Source organism: Telmatherina bonti, assembly GCF_933228915.1.
Source record: "Telmatherina bonti genome assembly, chromosome: 9".
NCBI classification, from domain to species: Eukaryota; Metazoa; Chordata; class Actinopteri; order Atheriniformes; family Telmatherinidae; genus Telmatherina; species Telmatherina bonti.
Window position 1 is genome coordinate 6,167,813 of NC_136627.1, and position 16,499 is coordinate 6,184,311.

Consider the following 16,499-nt stretch of genomic DNA (forward strand, 5'->3'; position numbering starts at 1 on the left):
AACAATAGGGGGCGGTTCCTCCTCATGTGGAGGCGGCTTGCAGGAACTGGATTAGGCTGGTCTTCTGCTGTACATGAACTGGTTCCCAGCTTGATAAAGTCCCTTCATACATCCATTCTCTACAACAAGCCGGATCATGAGTTTAAGTTTGTGGGGGAAGATATTAGAAACGCACGTTTAATACCAGAGGTGGCAGAAAGTAAACGTCCTGTCCGGCAGCTGTTTCGGCCACCAAACCAGCTGAATTTAATGAGCAGAGTTTATTTACCAGGTAAATGAAATCACCTGTTCTAAATGTAAAGGTAGATGGCGGGACTTTTACTTTCTGGACCAGGAATCACCACCTCTGTTGAATATAAAATGAACCAGTAGTTTCTCAGTCGCCCCCCATTATAGACCTGTAATGATACTGGAATTATTCGTTGGATGTTTCCTTGTATGTTCCAGGAACAAGCGGCTCTTATACGTAAAGGTCGGCGTGTTCAACAGAAAGCTGCAGAATGACGACATGCACACGCAGGCAGAAGCTTCACGCTCTCAATAATACATTTTATTCCATTACAGTTTCTAGTTGTACACTGGAATGTTAAGATTCCCCTTCATCAGGTTAAAAATGACTCATTTCCAACCCACATCCACACAATCACTGCTAAACTCAACCTGGGGAGTACAAAAGAAAGGAAACAGAAAAGATAAATGTTGCGTAGAATAATGCTGATGGACTCGGAGGATGTAAGTAAAGGATGACTGGGTGAGTGGGGGCTCCGTTGCGCCCCCTGCTGGCAGCCCCATTCCTCAATGCTGGACCTGGTTTCTGATCTCTGGACGGAAACAGACCAGAGAGAAACGCGGCGTCCCTTTTTTTTTTTTTCTTTGAATAAAACAAGGCGAGGAGTGGCTAATCTTGGTGTTCAAAGTGAAAGAACATGAATGACTGAACTGGTTTTACTGGTGGCTCTCCTCACATGCAGATTAGTGGGAAACAATCATTCTACAGTAAAATAAAACGTTTACGCTGTGCTGAGCATAAATCCATGAGCTGAAATCTGCAAAGTCCCTAAAAAAATCAAAATATTTCACAAGAAAAAAAATCTGAAGTTACGTTTCAAATCAATCAAAGCAGAGTTAAACGATTACAGAATGATTGACAGCTACAGATTTACAGTTCTGGGTTAGAAAACCTGAAAAGAAAACAGAGGGAGGAGTGGAAAAGGGGGGTGTCAGGTCCTGGTCCTCTTGATTAACCCACGATGAAGGTAGCTCCTTCATCCCAGTAGTCATCCTCTACTTCTAGTCCTCGTTCCAGTTCTGCTCACCAAACAGCATCAGTGTAGTTGTTGCGTTAACTCTCTATATATGATCCTCTGTCATACAAACATATAAATACACCTCTGCTCCATCACGGGGGTGGGGGGGGGGGCTTCGCCATGAGGATGACGGAGGCCCAGCCATGTACAGTCTAATAGTTTACAGGGTGGCAGACAAGAAATCTCTCTCTGTAGCGTAGATTTGGACTGGTTGGTGATTTTTTTTCTTTTTTTCTTTTAATTTACTGATTTTCTCCAGTAATCTTTATTCGATCACATATTTGTCAACAACAAAGGAGGTTTCTGAAGAGAATCTAACGGAGCCGTCGCCGTCTACATGAGTCACTTTGGTAACCTGCAGGGGAGAAAAAAAAAAAAAAAAAAGCAGCTTTTAGTGACCATGAATGTGTTTTCTGTCCAACAGGATGTGGAGCTTTGCTCTGTTAAGGCTGTCAAAGTGGAAGGTTGCGAACTCTGCGTTAGCTGCCCATGTGGGAGATCGCGATCTCAGCGTTAGCTGCCCATGTGGGAGATCGCGATCTCAGCGTTAGCTGCCCATGTGGGAGATCGCGATCTCAGCGTTAGCTGCCCATGTGGGAGATCGCGATCTCAGCGTTAGCTGCCCATGTGGGAGATCGCGATCTCAGCGTTAGCTGCCCATGTGGGAGATCGCGATCTCAGCATTCGCCGCTCCCTTGGCTCGCTTTTACTTTTTATAACAACCACAGAAGAAGAACAACAATCCAAAGCGATTCCGTGCAACAGAAACGTGAATCATAAAAAAAAAAAAAGAAAAATGACGTGCAAAAAAAAAAAAAAAAGTTTTATACTTTTTTTTTGTTTTTAATCTACAAAAATCTACAATATCGAAGAATTGTAAGAATCGCAATTTAAATTGAATCGGCACCAAAAAAAAAAAATCAGAACCAATTGGGACAAAAGCATGTCGTCACATCCCTATCGACAACCAGTCTGGACTGAATCTGCAGTAATGGATTCATACGGAGGACTGAAACATTTAATTAGCTGAAACGTAGATGTGAGAGTAACAGGTAAGCAGCTGCAGGTGAAGCTGCACCTTCTCCTCATTAGTATCCTGTGATGCGCTCGCTGACCCACCTGGATGTCACAGTAGTTGCGTTTGGACACAAAGGACACGTTGATGGGGAAGAAGTCGTTGGGCTGTCCGGCGATGCTGAACTCCAGGCTGCCGGTCTTGTTGTTGGCATCGATGACGGGTAAGCACCACTCCAGGACGTTCCTCTTACTGTCATGTTTGTACTCTCCATCCAGATCCCCGATCACAGGAGCTCCCACACCAGACCTGAGGGCGTAGCGCACATGGACGAGTGTTTTTATTACAGCGAACACTAAAACAACACAAACCTTCTGAATGTTCAGGAGCGTCAATGTGAGCTGCTTCTGGGCCTCAGACTGGGTCCAGTCTGGTATTAAATCACAGACTGGGATGCAGAGGGGGAATACGTACGGTACGGGGATGCTGATGACCACGTCGTTCAGCTCCAGGCTGTCTTCCTGCAGCTCGTACTCGATGTTGACGTCACAGCCGGTGCCGCTCTCTGAAGGCCAGCAGTTAACTGGGAGACAACATCTGGATGAGTCGGTTCTGGTTCTGCAGCCGCGGGCCGTTACAGAAATACAGAACCTGGCAGCTACGCGCCAGCTTCATCACAATTACCATCATCATCACCATGCTTTTTACCCCCTTTACGAGTAAACTTAATCTAAATTTTCTGTAGAATAGCTTAATTAGAAATAAATTTATACATAAAATTTTGTTTAAAAGTTGCAAAAAAAACATTGAAAATATAAAAGTAAATAATAAAATTAATCAATACAAATTTGATATGAGAAAAATATATAGATAAATGTTGGAATAAATACAAATCACAACAATAAAATTAGCAATAAAAAACAAAATTCAAACTCAAACTCTGAGATTTTAATATTTCAGCTGGCATTAATAAAATAAAACATTCAGTTAAACTGCTGGGAAACTTATAATTACGTTCATATGAATATTTCTAATATAAAAATGCGTAAATGAGCCTCTTCAGAGTGAAGATCGAAGTTAATTTAAGTTTTCTATCAATAATTATGTAGATGTGATGACTGGGAATGTTGTTGTGACGTACTGGTTAGAGGTATGAGGGACTCGTCTGTGGTCTGCAACCTCCACTTCAGGACTCCCACATCGTTGTTGAGCGGGAAAGACTTCTCTGGGTTCTTCAGGCCGATCACAGACTCCGTTGTGAATAACTTCTTGTCCACGTTGGGATGTGTCTGAAACAAAAACACAGTTATCAGCAACATGTTTGCCAGTAAGAGAAGAGAAAGTCACGTTTTTAAGACGGAAATATGCATACTGATTTTCTCTCTTTGGTTCAAGTCTGTGGTTCACAGCTTCCTGTTTAACATAACAGAGCAGCACTTCTTTAGACTCTGTCGTCCTCCAACATGCTGACGTTGATTACAGAGCAGTGAAAGTCACGATGTTTACAAACATTTGAGGTTTGGATATTTAAAAAGTATTATGATCATTACAAACGCTTAAAGTTTAAATCAGGGATGTACAGGACGTAAAATTAAAATATAGTTTATTATCTTTTAACAATTTGAAAAAAAGAGATTGTAGGAAGCTGCTTAAAAAAAAAAAATCACAAAAAACTGTCTTTTAGTAGAGACATTATAGACATATATATAGCAGCTCAGCTAGCTCTGGTTATAAACTAGAGGAACAGCTCAGCTAGCTCTGGTTATAAACTAGAGGAACAGCTCAGCTAGCTCTGGTTATAAACTAGAGGAACAGCTCAGCTAGCTCTGGTTATAAACTAGAGGAACAGCTCAGCTAGCTCTGGTTATAAACTAGAGGAATAGCTCAGCTAGGTCTGGTTATAAACAATAGAAGCAGTTCAGCTAGCTCTGGTTATAAACTAGAGGAACAGCTCAGCTAGCTCTGGTTATAAACTAGAGGAACAGCTCAGCTAGCTCTGGTTATAAACCATAGAAACAGCTCAGCTAGCTCTGGTTATAAACTAGAGGAACAGCTCAGCTAGCTCTGGTTATAAACTAGAGGAACAGCTCAGCTAGCTCTGGTTATAAACTAGAGGAATAGCTCAGCTAGGTCTGGTTATAAACAATAGAAACAGCTCAGCTAGGTCTGGTTATAAACTAGAGGAACAGCTCAGCTAGGTCCGGTTATGAACAATAGAAGCAGCTCAGCTAGCTCTGGTTATAAACTAGAGGAACAGCTCAGCTAGCTCTGGTTATAAACTAGAGGAACAGCTCAGCTAGGTCTGGTTATAAACTAGAGGAACAGCTCAGCTAGGTCTGGTTATAAACTAGAGGAACAGCTCAGCTAGCTCTAGTTTTAAACTAGAGGAACAGCTCAGCTAGCTCTGGTTATAAACTGGAGGAACAGCTCAGCTAGCTCTGGTTATAAACTAGAGGAACAGCTCAGCTAGCTCTGGTTATAAACTAGAGGAACAGCTCAGCTAGCTCTGGTTATAAACTAGAGGAACAGCTCAGCTAGCTCTGGTTATAAACTAGAGGAACAGCTCAGCTAGCTCTGGTTATAAACTAGAGGAACAGCTCAGCTAGCTCTGGTTATAAACTAGAGGAACAGCTCAGCTAGGTCTGGTTATAAACTAGAGGAACAGCTCAGCTAGGTCTGGTTATAAACTAGAGGAACAGCTCAGCTAGCTCTGGTTATAAACTAGAGGAACAGCTCAGCTAGCTCTGGTTATAAACTGGAGGAACAGCTCAGCTAGCTCTGGTTATAAACTAGAGGAACAGCTCAGCTAGCTCTGGTTATAAACTAGAGGAACAGCTCAGCTAGCTCTGGTTATAAACTGGAGGAACAGCTCAGCTAGGTCTGGTCATAAATTAGAGGAACAACTCAGCTAGCTCTGGTTATAAACTGGAGGAACAGCTCAGCTAGGTCTGGAAGCAGAGCTAATGAGCAGGAAATATATAAATACTGCGTACCGGTCCTGAAAACCCATGCTGAGCTGTGTAAACTTATTTCACATGCATCGCCTCCAGAGAACATCCTCAGACCTGCTTTTCATCATCGAGCCAGCCTCCCTTCAACCTTCTCTGCATGCATATCTGTGTGGTTGACGTACCTGCAGCTGCAAACCTTTGTTGTCGTTGTTGTTGATGATGAGGCGGATGCGTCCGTTTTTCTCATCGGACACTCGGAGCGTCACCATACCCAGCACTTCCATGTTCTGTAGGCCGCCGTCACGGCCGCAGGCCAGCGAGATCTTCTCCTCCACACGCAGATGTACACTGAGGAGGAAACACATCCACACACGTTAATACTCAAGCTAAGCAAAGACGACTGGCTCCTTTAATCCGATTGGACGGCAGGTCTGATCTGCTCTGGCTGGGATTTTGTAGAAACCCAGTCATAAACTCCTGCCAGATGTTTGGCTTCAGACCACATGATGATGACGAGGACATTTATTCCTACAAGGTCCAGTAAGACGTAAAACCCAGCATGGATCCATCTCTGCAGGCCACCATTTCCTGATAGTGGATCAGACGATGTGATGCCAAACACGGGAATACTTCAGCGTAAAATCCTGAACGGTGAAAATCTGTTCAATGCATCCAATGTTTACACAAAACAGACGTTCAGCACATCTGTATAGATCTGAACTGAAGGCGAAGTCCAGCATGTCTTCAGCAGGGTTAAATTCCTGTCAGGTGCTTTCAGCAGCGGCGTCCTCGTTGGCCGGCTCCACTTTGTCTCTAATAGAGACGATTGGTGGATGTAACCCTGACATCTAGCCCTTACTGGGCTCCAAGGATTCATTTCACATCAGGTTTGGAAAGTGAACTATGGTCCTGCTGCTGAATGTCACAGAAACACCCAGCTGCCTGGAGGCCATCTATGATTGTTTAAGCTCCAGTCCTCGATGGCTGAAATCCTTCAGGTTTTAGTGGTCTTCCAGTTCCAACACACCTGATTCAAGTTAAATGACTCCTGAACAGCTTGTTGTCTCGTTCCGCCCAATCATGTTTAGCCATTAATCTGATTCAGGTGGGCCGCAGCAGGAAACCTCTAAAGCTTGTTCCATCCTCCACGAGAAGCAAGAACTGAGTTCTTGCTCTCGAGACTGCAGGAACAAGAAAAAACTTATTTTTCGTCAGGTCCATCCATCCTCCAGGAGAAGCAGGTCTGCAGCAGGGAGGGATCACTGCGGGGGGCGATGTCTGCTTCATGTGCGATGAACCCGGTTGTTACCTCCACCAAGGAGGTCATGTTTTTCCCAGCATCTCAAAAGGTTTCAGACAGATTTTTATAAAAATTTCAAGAGTTGTTGGAAATGTGAAAATGAAGTACAAGAAAAAAGTTCTCGCTTCTCGTGGAGGATGGAACAAGCTTCAGAGCTGCAGGCCAGCGGCCCTCGAGGACACCCTGCTTTAAACTGGTTTCAGAAAACACCTGAGAGGACACACCTGAGTTTAACATGTCCAGAGTTCCTCCTGGTGGCAGAGCTCCAGAGTTAAATGAGGAATGATGTTAGGAATAATGATCAGGACTGTGGGAATGATGATGGGAACAGGAAGGACATTGACAGCGAAGGTGTAAGTCAAACTAAATTTCCTTCACCTCTACAGAACATATAAAAACAACCAGTTTCCCCACTGGTCAGGATAAAAACCCATCATCCAGGAGGAGGTTCTGCTGGTTCCTGTCCAGCTGCAGATACATCTGGTCTGTGAGCTGCGATTCTTTGTTATGAAGCATATCGTTTCAGAAGATGACATTCATTTGCATGCGGCTTCTACTGGGAGGTGTTGAACATCTGGTTACATTTGGTTGTTTCTGGACCATGAACAGGTATGACGAGCAGGTGATGCAAAACTTTGGATTTATCAGCAGCTGATTACCTGCTACAACTGGACTCCATGTTCGATAAATCCAGTCCTAAGTATCATTTATAGCAGGGGTGTCAAACTCCAGTCCTCGAGGGCTGGTATCCAGAAGGTTTTATGTTATTTCCCTGCACCAACACACCTGATTCAAATCATATGGATCCAACATCATCTTGTCAAGCCATTCATTCATTTTGGTCAGGTGCATTGGAGCATGGAGACAACAAAAACCTGCATGATACACCGGTCCTCGAGGACTGCAGTTTGACACCTGTGATTTATAGGACGGATTTAGGACCGTGAACAATCCCACGTCTTCACCAGGAACTGGTTTAATGTTTTGGGTGCTGAATAAACCCCATAAAATGACTCTTAACTACAACAGAGTAAAACAGAATAGACCAATCAGAGGCCAGCTTCAGCATGGCCATATTTGAGCTTTTCTTTCCCTCCACCGTTGCTGGTGTTACTGGTTTCATTGGACTGTGTTCAGACAGGTTCGACTTGGATTTATTGTAAATCAGAGCAGAAACCTGGTTGCACGTCCTCGCCGACTAAAAGCCACTTCCGTGTTTTCATGAGCGTTCATTCTGCGGAGTCTGAATGCTTCTGAGGAGGGATAAACCAGTAAGAGCAGAGCAAACAGGAAGCAGGTTAAGGATGCGAACTTGTACCTCTCCACGTTGACAGGTGGCGGCAGAACTTTAGAAACATCCGAGCCTCTCTTCCCTGTGGTGGGAATGATGGTTTCTCCTTCAGACTTGAGCTGGTCAACAAAGTTGTCCGCCTCTTTCCCTTTAGCGCCAAGTTTCAGAGCTCTGCTTGGTCCGCTTGATCTGGACGAGAAAGAAGAAGTTCAGCTCGCCAACCACCGCAGCGTGTTTTCCAGTTTGAACCAGTATAGCTCTGGGCTCCGTACCGAACTGGAGCTGGTGTGATCTTGGGTTTCTCGGGTTCGACAATGGTGTCTGTGATAATGGATCCTGAAGACATGCTGCCGAAACCGCCGAACGCCGGCACCTTCTTCCCAGAGCGCTCGGCATCCCTCCTCGCCTGCTGCAGCTCCTTGGCCTTCCTCCTCATCTCTGCCTTGGCTTCGCGCTCCTGAGTCTGTCGTACAAACAACCACATTTTAGTTACTAAAACGCTACAGCTAAAATCTAAAGCTAAATCACTTTGTTAACTGGCTAAAAACCACGGTTGTTCTACATTCCTCTGACTTGAAGCGGGAGATGGGATGTCTGTCAATCAAAAGGACACGCCCCTAAATATGCCAAACTTCGAGATTAAATTACTTTAAAACGAGCGAGTTAGAAAAAAAATTCACTCCCCCCACAGTTGTCATGAAGGTAAACCTGACCTATTAAACCTAAAATGGATTTTTAACCAGACCGTAAACATGTTTATTTCTGCTGTGATGTTGGTCTTTTTAACATGGGAGTCCATGGGGATTTGCTCTGTTTTGCAGCCCCTAGTGGATGAAGGAGGAACTGCAGTTTTATGCACTTCCACATAGGCTTCACTTTTAACCGACGGAGGCTCCGTCCATATATGGTCTAAGGTTCAGGCTAAAGTTAACATCGCTGAATCCAACTTCACCAGTGTAGCATAGCTAACCTTAGTTTAGCTGCTGGCTAATGTAGCGACATGTTTAGGGACGTTTGTAGCTGTAAAAGCAGCATCGCAGGGGGTTTAGAAGTGTGTATACTCACTGCTGACTGAAAAAGAAGTGTGTATACCCGTGTATACCCTGGACTACACCCCTGAATGTTTGGGAGTTTTAGCAGCTTGTTTAAGTGATTTATTAAAACAGAAAAAGTCATTTCTGACAGATGATTTTAGAGCAGTGTGTGTGTGTGTGTGTGTGTGGACAGGTTTGGCCTTAAGGTCACCAGAAGGAGCAAAACGCTGCTCCCCATCTTCCCGACAGCGATCTCACCTCTCTGACAGCTCGGAAAACTTTCTCCTCGTGGGAGTCCATCTCTGTGAAGGTGCGGATTTGAGCCAAGTTGACGTTCTCTCTGTAGCCGAGCGCCACAATCTCGTCGAAGGCGAAGATGAGGTCGAAGCAGTGCTCTGAAATCTCGCTCTCCTCCAGCACGCGGCAGTATTCTGGGATCTGGTGAAAGAGATTCATATCAGACGGTTAAAATAAAGAAGATCATTGAAGATGAAGGTCGGTTGTGTGATAAGGAAGCTTTCGTATAAAACTGGTTATTTTAAGGAAGGATCCCCAAATCCAGTACACCAGGTCCTGCAGACTCTCCACGTTTCCCTGCTTCCACACACCTGACTCAACTCGATGGCTCATCAGCAGATCTGTGCAGAGCTCCTTAGAGATCCATTACTTAAAATCAACTGTGTTGCAGCAGGAAACCCCTAAAACCTGCAGAGCCTTCAGGTTGTAGATCACTGACTAAGGTGTGGTAATTACTGCCATCTACTGGCAGAGATGGGGATAACACACACATTAGTAAATGTACGTTGGCCATCGGAGGACATAATGTTTTCATGTGCGAGTGGATCTAGTGTTCTCAGGTGCAGCCGTGATGTACTACAAGTACATTTCCAGGCCAGAGGTGTATATAAATCCAGCACCCAGGCATGCAGACTGCCTCTACCGACTTATGTGAATGAACAGGTCGCTCCCAGGAGAACAGTGACTTCCACCGCTGTGCAACGAATCTCCACAGTCGACAATCAGGGGTTTTATAACGAAGGTGAAGCAACAGAAAGCAGCACTAAGCAGTCGCTGCGTAACAACCGAGCTGGACGCAGAGTTCGCCAACTTTCAACAGCTGCCGACGTCCAAACTTCATCTGGTCCTGGGTTTCCACGACATGTAAATGATCCAGTCCACTGTCACAGAAAAATAAAAGCACCATCACTTCAGAATAATGGTTTTATGTTACAAATGGAAATTATATCCTATGAATGGATCCATTTGAACCTCAAGTCTAGATTTGTGTGCATATACGGACGATAACAAGAGTGTGAAGTTCTCAGGAAACATGAGGCTGCTCTGTAAATAACCTAATTTTGAAAAACAAACACCACAGTCTCAACTTCATGTCTGGTTCTGCTGCAGCTCGCTGGAGTGTGAAAGAGCTGAGAGAGCGCAGGAAATCTTGTTCTACTCCATGAGAAGCTAGAGGTGTGAGTTTGAGGGAACAAGAACAGGAAAAAAAAAAAAAAAAAAAAAAGCTTGTTTAGGTCAATTTATCCTCCACGAGAAGCTTCATCTGCAACAGCAGTGAGGTGGGGGTCTTTATGTACAATAAACAACTGACCTGGCTATTTCATATTTAACGTGAAGCTTCTTTCACAGCAGGGTTAAGGTTAGTATGCGGCGACGTCCGGGCCTTTATTTACTGTATGCATTTAATATTTTTATACTTTCTCACCACCTTGATCAACTGTTTGTTAAAACTGTCGGTTCAACCTGCTTCTGTTGTTTGACTTGGTTACACACTGCAGTACTGAGCGTTTACAGCTCAACTTCTCAGATATAGATTTTACTCTATTCAGATGAGAAACAAAGAGCAGAACTGAAATGTACAATAAATATGAAAAAAATAAATAAAAATGAATATAAAATAAATTAAATAAAAATAAAATAAAATAATAATAATAATAATAATAATAAATACAATTTTTTTTTTTTTTTAAAGTACAAAAAAACAACTGACCTGGTGATTTCATATTTAACGTGAAACGCGCATTTATAGCTTTTATCAGTCAACTTCTCAGATATAGATTTTACCCTCTTCAGATCAGAAACAAAGAGGAAAACAGAAATAAACCCAATCTGAGATGAAGTGAGCCGAAAGCAGCATAATTAAATGAGCTATTTATTTTTTCTCTTTTAGTTTCTGGTTGGTACCACTGAGATGTTCCTGAACTCAACATACTGAGTTGTTTTCAATAACCAAACAGTTATTACACAAACTTTGTGTCTATATTATAAAAACAGCTGTGCAACAACAACTAGATACAGAGAAAAACTTTTTCAGAAATATCCATAACCGTGTAGCTCGTACCGGCATCCAGTCCAACACGTCTCCATTTTGCATGTCTGCCGTTTTCAGAATAAACCCAGAACCATGTAGGATCTTTTTCAGCTCTTTTTCCAGGTTTGACTCAAACAGGATGATTTTCGGTCAGAAAAAGTTCCTTCTGAAGGAGTTTATAATTCCAATTAAAAACGTTTCCAAACAGGACAAATTTAGCCTCCGTTCAGGTCATCAGGTCCCAGAAGATGAGAAGACGTCACACATTCATAGATTTTTTTATGTATACTTTGCCTTAAACTCATCAAATCTACCTACATCAATAAACTGATTTTATTTAATAATTTTAATTTGCAATTTTTGAGGATTTATTCATAAAAAAAAAAACAAAAAAAAAACAAAACAGATTTTAACCTGCACAGAGCTCTGTAGTTAGCAGCAACCTTGGTCATTTAGGAAAAATTAATCCATTAGAAAGTTTGATAATGCAATCAGCTGCGAAGTTTCCGCACAATGTTTTATTACTTTGTCTTTAGATTGTCTTTACTTTGTCTCTTGACAATGAGAAGTATGACACAAGACTAATGATAAGAAACATAATACAGGAAACAAAACAGGAAAATCACCTGATGTAGAAAACCTTGATGGAAAACAAAACAGCAACAACTGGACAGTGTGAATATTTTACTCTAGATAAAGAAAGGATGAATGTCTCGTATCTTGGCTTTCACAACTCGAGATTAAAGTAGTTTTGAATGCTAAAACCTTGATCTGTCGCTCACTTTGTGCAATTTAAAATAGCAAAGTCAAAACACAAACAAATAAAACATTTCAGTATTTTCCTTTAGGCTACCTGTAGGCCTGCGAAGGAGACAGGAACTATTTCCTTTGACTAAAACATTCATAAACATCCAGAATAAGAAAAGATCATCAGAGATCAGGAGCAAAAACTGAAGGTGGAACGACCCCTCACCCCTTCACATGAGCGGACCAGTCGGAGAAAATGTCCCAGTGCGTTAAATCAAATGCAAGATCCCCAGAGCAACCGTTTTTTATTGGAAGACTACGCATGTGTGAAATATGCTGTTAGCATACCAGAAGTTTTTTCTGAGCTGTTGTGTCGTTAAAATGATATAAAGTATAAGCAAGAAGAAGCTTATACTTTATTTTATATATATGTATATATATATATATATATATATATATATATGTATATATATATATATATATATATATATATATGTTAGGGTCCTCTGTGCGATATAGAAAATGCCTATATTCATCGTACTCGAGTATCCTGTTGTCACGCAGTTGTTTTTAGCTGTGGGCGGGGTTTCCTCCCTCCTCCTCCTCTCTCCACCGCTTTGCACAGAGAGTTAAAGCAAGCGCACCTCGTTACGTACATAACGTGAGCTACGTGCTACGTCATGAGAGGCAGCGTGTAGCCACTGTTGCCAACTTGGCGACTTTCTCGCTAAATCTAGCGACTTTTTTTGTAAAAAGTGACTAGCGACAAATCTAGCGACTTTTACAGGAGTTATTGGAGACTTTCTTGGTGTTTTGGCGACTGACTTTAAAGCGCATATTGTAAAGTTATTGTCAGAAGGAGAGTCTCTCCCCGTCCTAAAGCACTCAGTCGCTCCGGCTGCAGCTGCAGCCAGTCAGAGAAGCAGAGAGGACACCTGCACGACTCCACCTACAGTCACAATGAACAGCCAAATCCGCCACTGATCCCGCTCTGGATTACAGAGTGGGACGTAAATTACAAAGTTTTTCACGTCACGCAAAAATAATTAATTCTATTTGATTACATTCACAGCCTCTGTCACTTACTCACCTCATCCACAGTGTGTGACACAAGCATATTTATCTAGCTCCTCATGTCTCTAGAAAGTACAGAAAGGAGTGGGAATAAAATCCTGAATTAAAAGCTGGCTGAAGCCGTTTATTGGAGACGATATGAGGACATTCTGCCTGTATTATAAGACTGATTTCTACGCTAAACTCTGCGATAAAACAAAATACACGACAACTCAAAAACGTATCCATAAAGCAAAGCCTTATAATAGTTCATCATTTGAAAAGTCCCCCCGTAGAGCACGAATTTTCATTTATTACATCATGCAAAGTCACTTTATTTTGTTTTAAAATGACATGTTTCTGCCACTGCTTTAACTGTTTAATAAATACGGTTTTGATCAGTTTGCTTCGTTACAATTTCATCCTTTTGGCATGAATGTTTAAAATCAGCATATCTTAATGCAATATGAACAATTACGTTTTAATGTAGACACAAAATCATCTTACTGATGTGATTGCATGCACCAAAGCATTAATTCAAGGCTAAGGTAAATATCGAGATATATATCGTATATCGTGACATGCCATAAAAATATCAGGATATTACTAAAAGGTCATATCGCCCAGCCCTAATATATACAGTTGTGCTCATATGTATTCATCCCCTTTCATTAAAGAAAAGGCTGAATTTACAACAGTCACTCAAATTGAATATATAAGTGATGTAATATGTAATGAATTATCTTATTTGTTTGCTTTTTTAAAAGAAATATTTCTGTTGAACCAGAATTAGAAAATAATGTCATGATTTTCATGAAATTTTTATTTATTATTACTTTAGTCAATTTCAGCTTATTTTACAGGCATCTGTTTTTTTCCTTCTTTAATGAAAGGGGATGAATAAATGTGAGTGCAACTGTATGTCTTCAGCTTTATTTATCTAACATTCACCACTAAAACGCTGATATTCAGTAAGAGCCGTTACGATGAGATTTTCTTGAGTTAAAGTCTTGTGTAAACATACATACATCACATCAGCCTACATGCTCAAACTTGGTACTGCTCAGTCCGAAGACGACTGCAGCTTTTTCTTACCACGCGGGAGAAAAGTCTGAGCGTCTCCAGGTCCTCCAGAATGTTGCTGTTCTTGGTGGTGATGAGGACCATGTAGAGTTTTTCCAACGGCTGGTACACGTAGCGAACACTGTCTGTTTCCACAAAGGTGTGCTGCTTGCCCGTGTTCATCAGTTTAGGGAACGCAGCCAGGAGACCCTCGATCCGTGTCCGTGTCATTTCCACAAACTGTCGGGAAACGATGGCCTTGCCGGCCTTGGTGCACACCGCCGCTGCCAACAGCACCTGCGTTGGGAAGAGAAAACGTGACTGAAATGACAACCTAAATATAAATTTATCAGCTAAAATAAATCACACCAACAGCATCTAAATTTCCAATTAATTACCAGTATACACCAACAACTTGTTTATGATGTTTTATAGGGGTGGGAAAAAATCGAAACGAAAATCAGGATTTTTTTTCTTCACAATTTTAAAATCTTTTTTTTTTTTTGTTTAAAAATAATCCATTATGAAATTTCAGTCACTTTTTTGTTTTTATTGATCTTTTGACTTGTCTTCTTGGGCATTATAGCAGCAGTGTGATGATCTGACTGCTGTGTTGTTTTTTTTCCTCATTGAAATGAAGAAAGATAATGTGCAAAAAAAAACTTCTATACATTTTTTTGTTTTTAAGCTACAAAAATCAGCAATATCGGAGAATTGTGACAATCGCAATTTAAATCTGCGTTGGAAAGAGAAAACATGACAGAAACGATGACCTACACATGATCAAATATAAATTTACCGGCTAAAATAAATCACATCAACAGCAACTAAATTTCCAACTATGACATAATTACCAGTAAACAACAACAACTTGTTTATGATCTTAACAGGCTATAAGATATTTTACTAAATATGTGCAGACAGTATTTGCCTGAACTGATAGTGATGAAACTGGATCAATAAAGGAGTTTAAGTTTAGCTTTTAATTGAATTGAAATGCTAAAAATGTTAGCAAAACACATACCAAATGTTTCCACAAAGTTACCATTATTATATATTTATATTTATATTACAATTACATGCAAACATGACAGAAATTATCTGATCATTTGATGAATTTATACAAGAACTCCAGTCATTCCACTTTGACACTTTAGGTCATGACTGCACTTGTATTAGAGGACAAAAAAACTGAACTCTTGTATAATTCTTTAATTTTGTTAGCTAAACATTTTATACACAAATGCCACTTTTTAAATATGAAACCTCTGTTTGCTAAATTAAGAAATTAATTATTGAATTTCAAAAGCGCTGTGAAATGCATTAATTCACAGGTTTTTGGCCTTATGTGTATTGATTCAATTTATGCATTATTTTAAAACCTAAGCCCCTTTCTTAGATGGCTATTAAGCTCAGTTTTTTTATTTTTTAATTGTATCTCAAAATGTCTTTGAATTGGTTATATACTAAACCAGTCTTTTTTCTTGTTTCAAGAAAAAAAATAAAATGAAAAATAAAAAAAAGTCAGGACTGCACATTCATTTTCTTGTTTCAATTTAAAAAAAAAAGTCAGGACTGCATATTTATTTTCTTGTTTCAATAAAAATAAATAAAAAATAAAATTAAAAAAAAAAAGGTCAGAGCTGCACATTTATACGAGAAGCTCCAGTCATTCCACGTTGACACTTTAAGCCACGACTGCAACTGATGGAGATTAAATAGAAGTTGTTCTTAACAAAACCTAGACTGCAAGTTAAACACAATAGTTAACATTTATTAGTAAGAATTAAAGCGAAGTGACAGTATGGCTGAGAAGACAACCTGACAGCAGGTGAGGTTAGTCTTACTGGTTAGCATCCGGCTAACTAGCATGCTAAGCTAACGAGCGTAAGAAGTGTCTCCACTCTCAATGTCCCATTTTAAGTTAATATACACTTTAAAAAGGCAGCTTGTGGTTCATCCGTGCAGTTAAACAGAATGTCAGCATTAAACAAACATCTAAAAGTAATTTCTGCTTTTCTTCTTATTTCCGTCTTGGACGAGGGAAGCTAGCTTTAGCTTCTCGGTAGGTTAGCCAATGTTATGATGACAACCAGGCCCGATAAAAACCAAGAAAACTGTTTCTATTTTCCTGTCACTCACCATTTCTGTCTTCACTGGACGACGCTCTTCGGTCTGTCGTGTTTGTCGTGAGGGGTATTTCTCGTCACGCTGGAAAGGCGAGGTGTGAATCCAGCCGACTCCAAGTTGGGTGACTGTTAGCCTGCTAGCTAGCGTCAATATGGCAGCAGCGGAGAGCCACGTCTCCACCGGAAGCGCCGCGCGAGACCAACCCACCGTGGAAACGTTTTTTGTTTGTTTTTTTCCGTGAAAGTTTTTTACATGGGTCAGTTTTTATAAAGTGTAATCA

At 41.1% G+C, this 16,499-nt stretch overlaps 1 protein-coding gene across 1 annotated transcript; it reads right to left on the reverse strand.

The window, feature by feature from the left end:
• Positions 1–564: 564 nt before the first annotated feature.
• On the reverse strand, positions 565–16,363 carry LOC306760911 (coatomer subunit delta). Its single transcript, XM_079246961.1, has 10 exons — positions 16,232–16,363; positions 14,123–14,386; positions 9,157–9,336; positions 8,137–8,327; positions 7,892–8,053; positions 5,456–5,621; positions 3,464–3,611; positions 2,797–2,905; positions 2,427–2,631; positions 565–1,662 (listed from the first exon to the last, which is right to left on the reverse strand). Exons 1-10 carry the CDS (start codon positions 16,232–16,234, stop codon positions 1,573–1,575), a joined length of 1,518 nt encoding a protein of 505 aa, XP_079103087.1. The 5' UTR covers positions 16,235–16,363; the 3' UTR covers positions 565–1,572.
• Between the last annotated feature and the right edge of the window lie 136 nt (positions 16,364–16,499).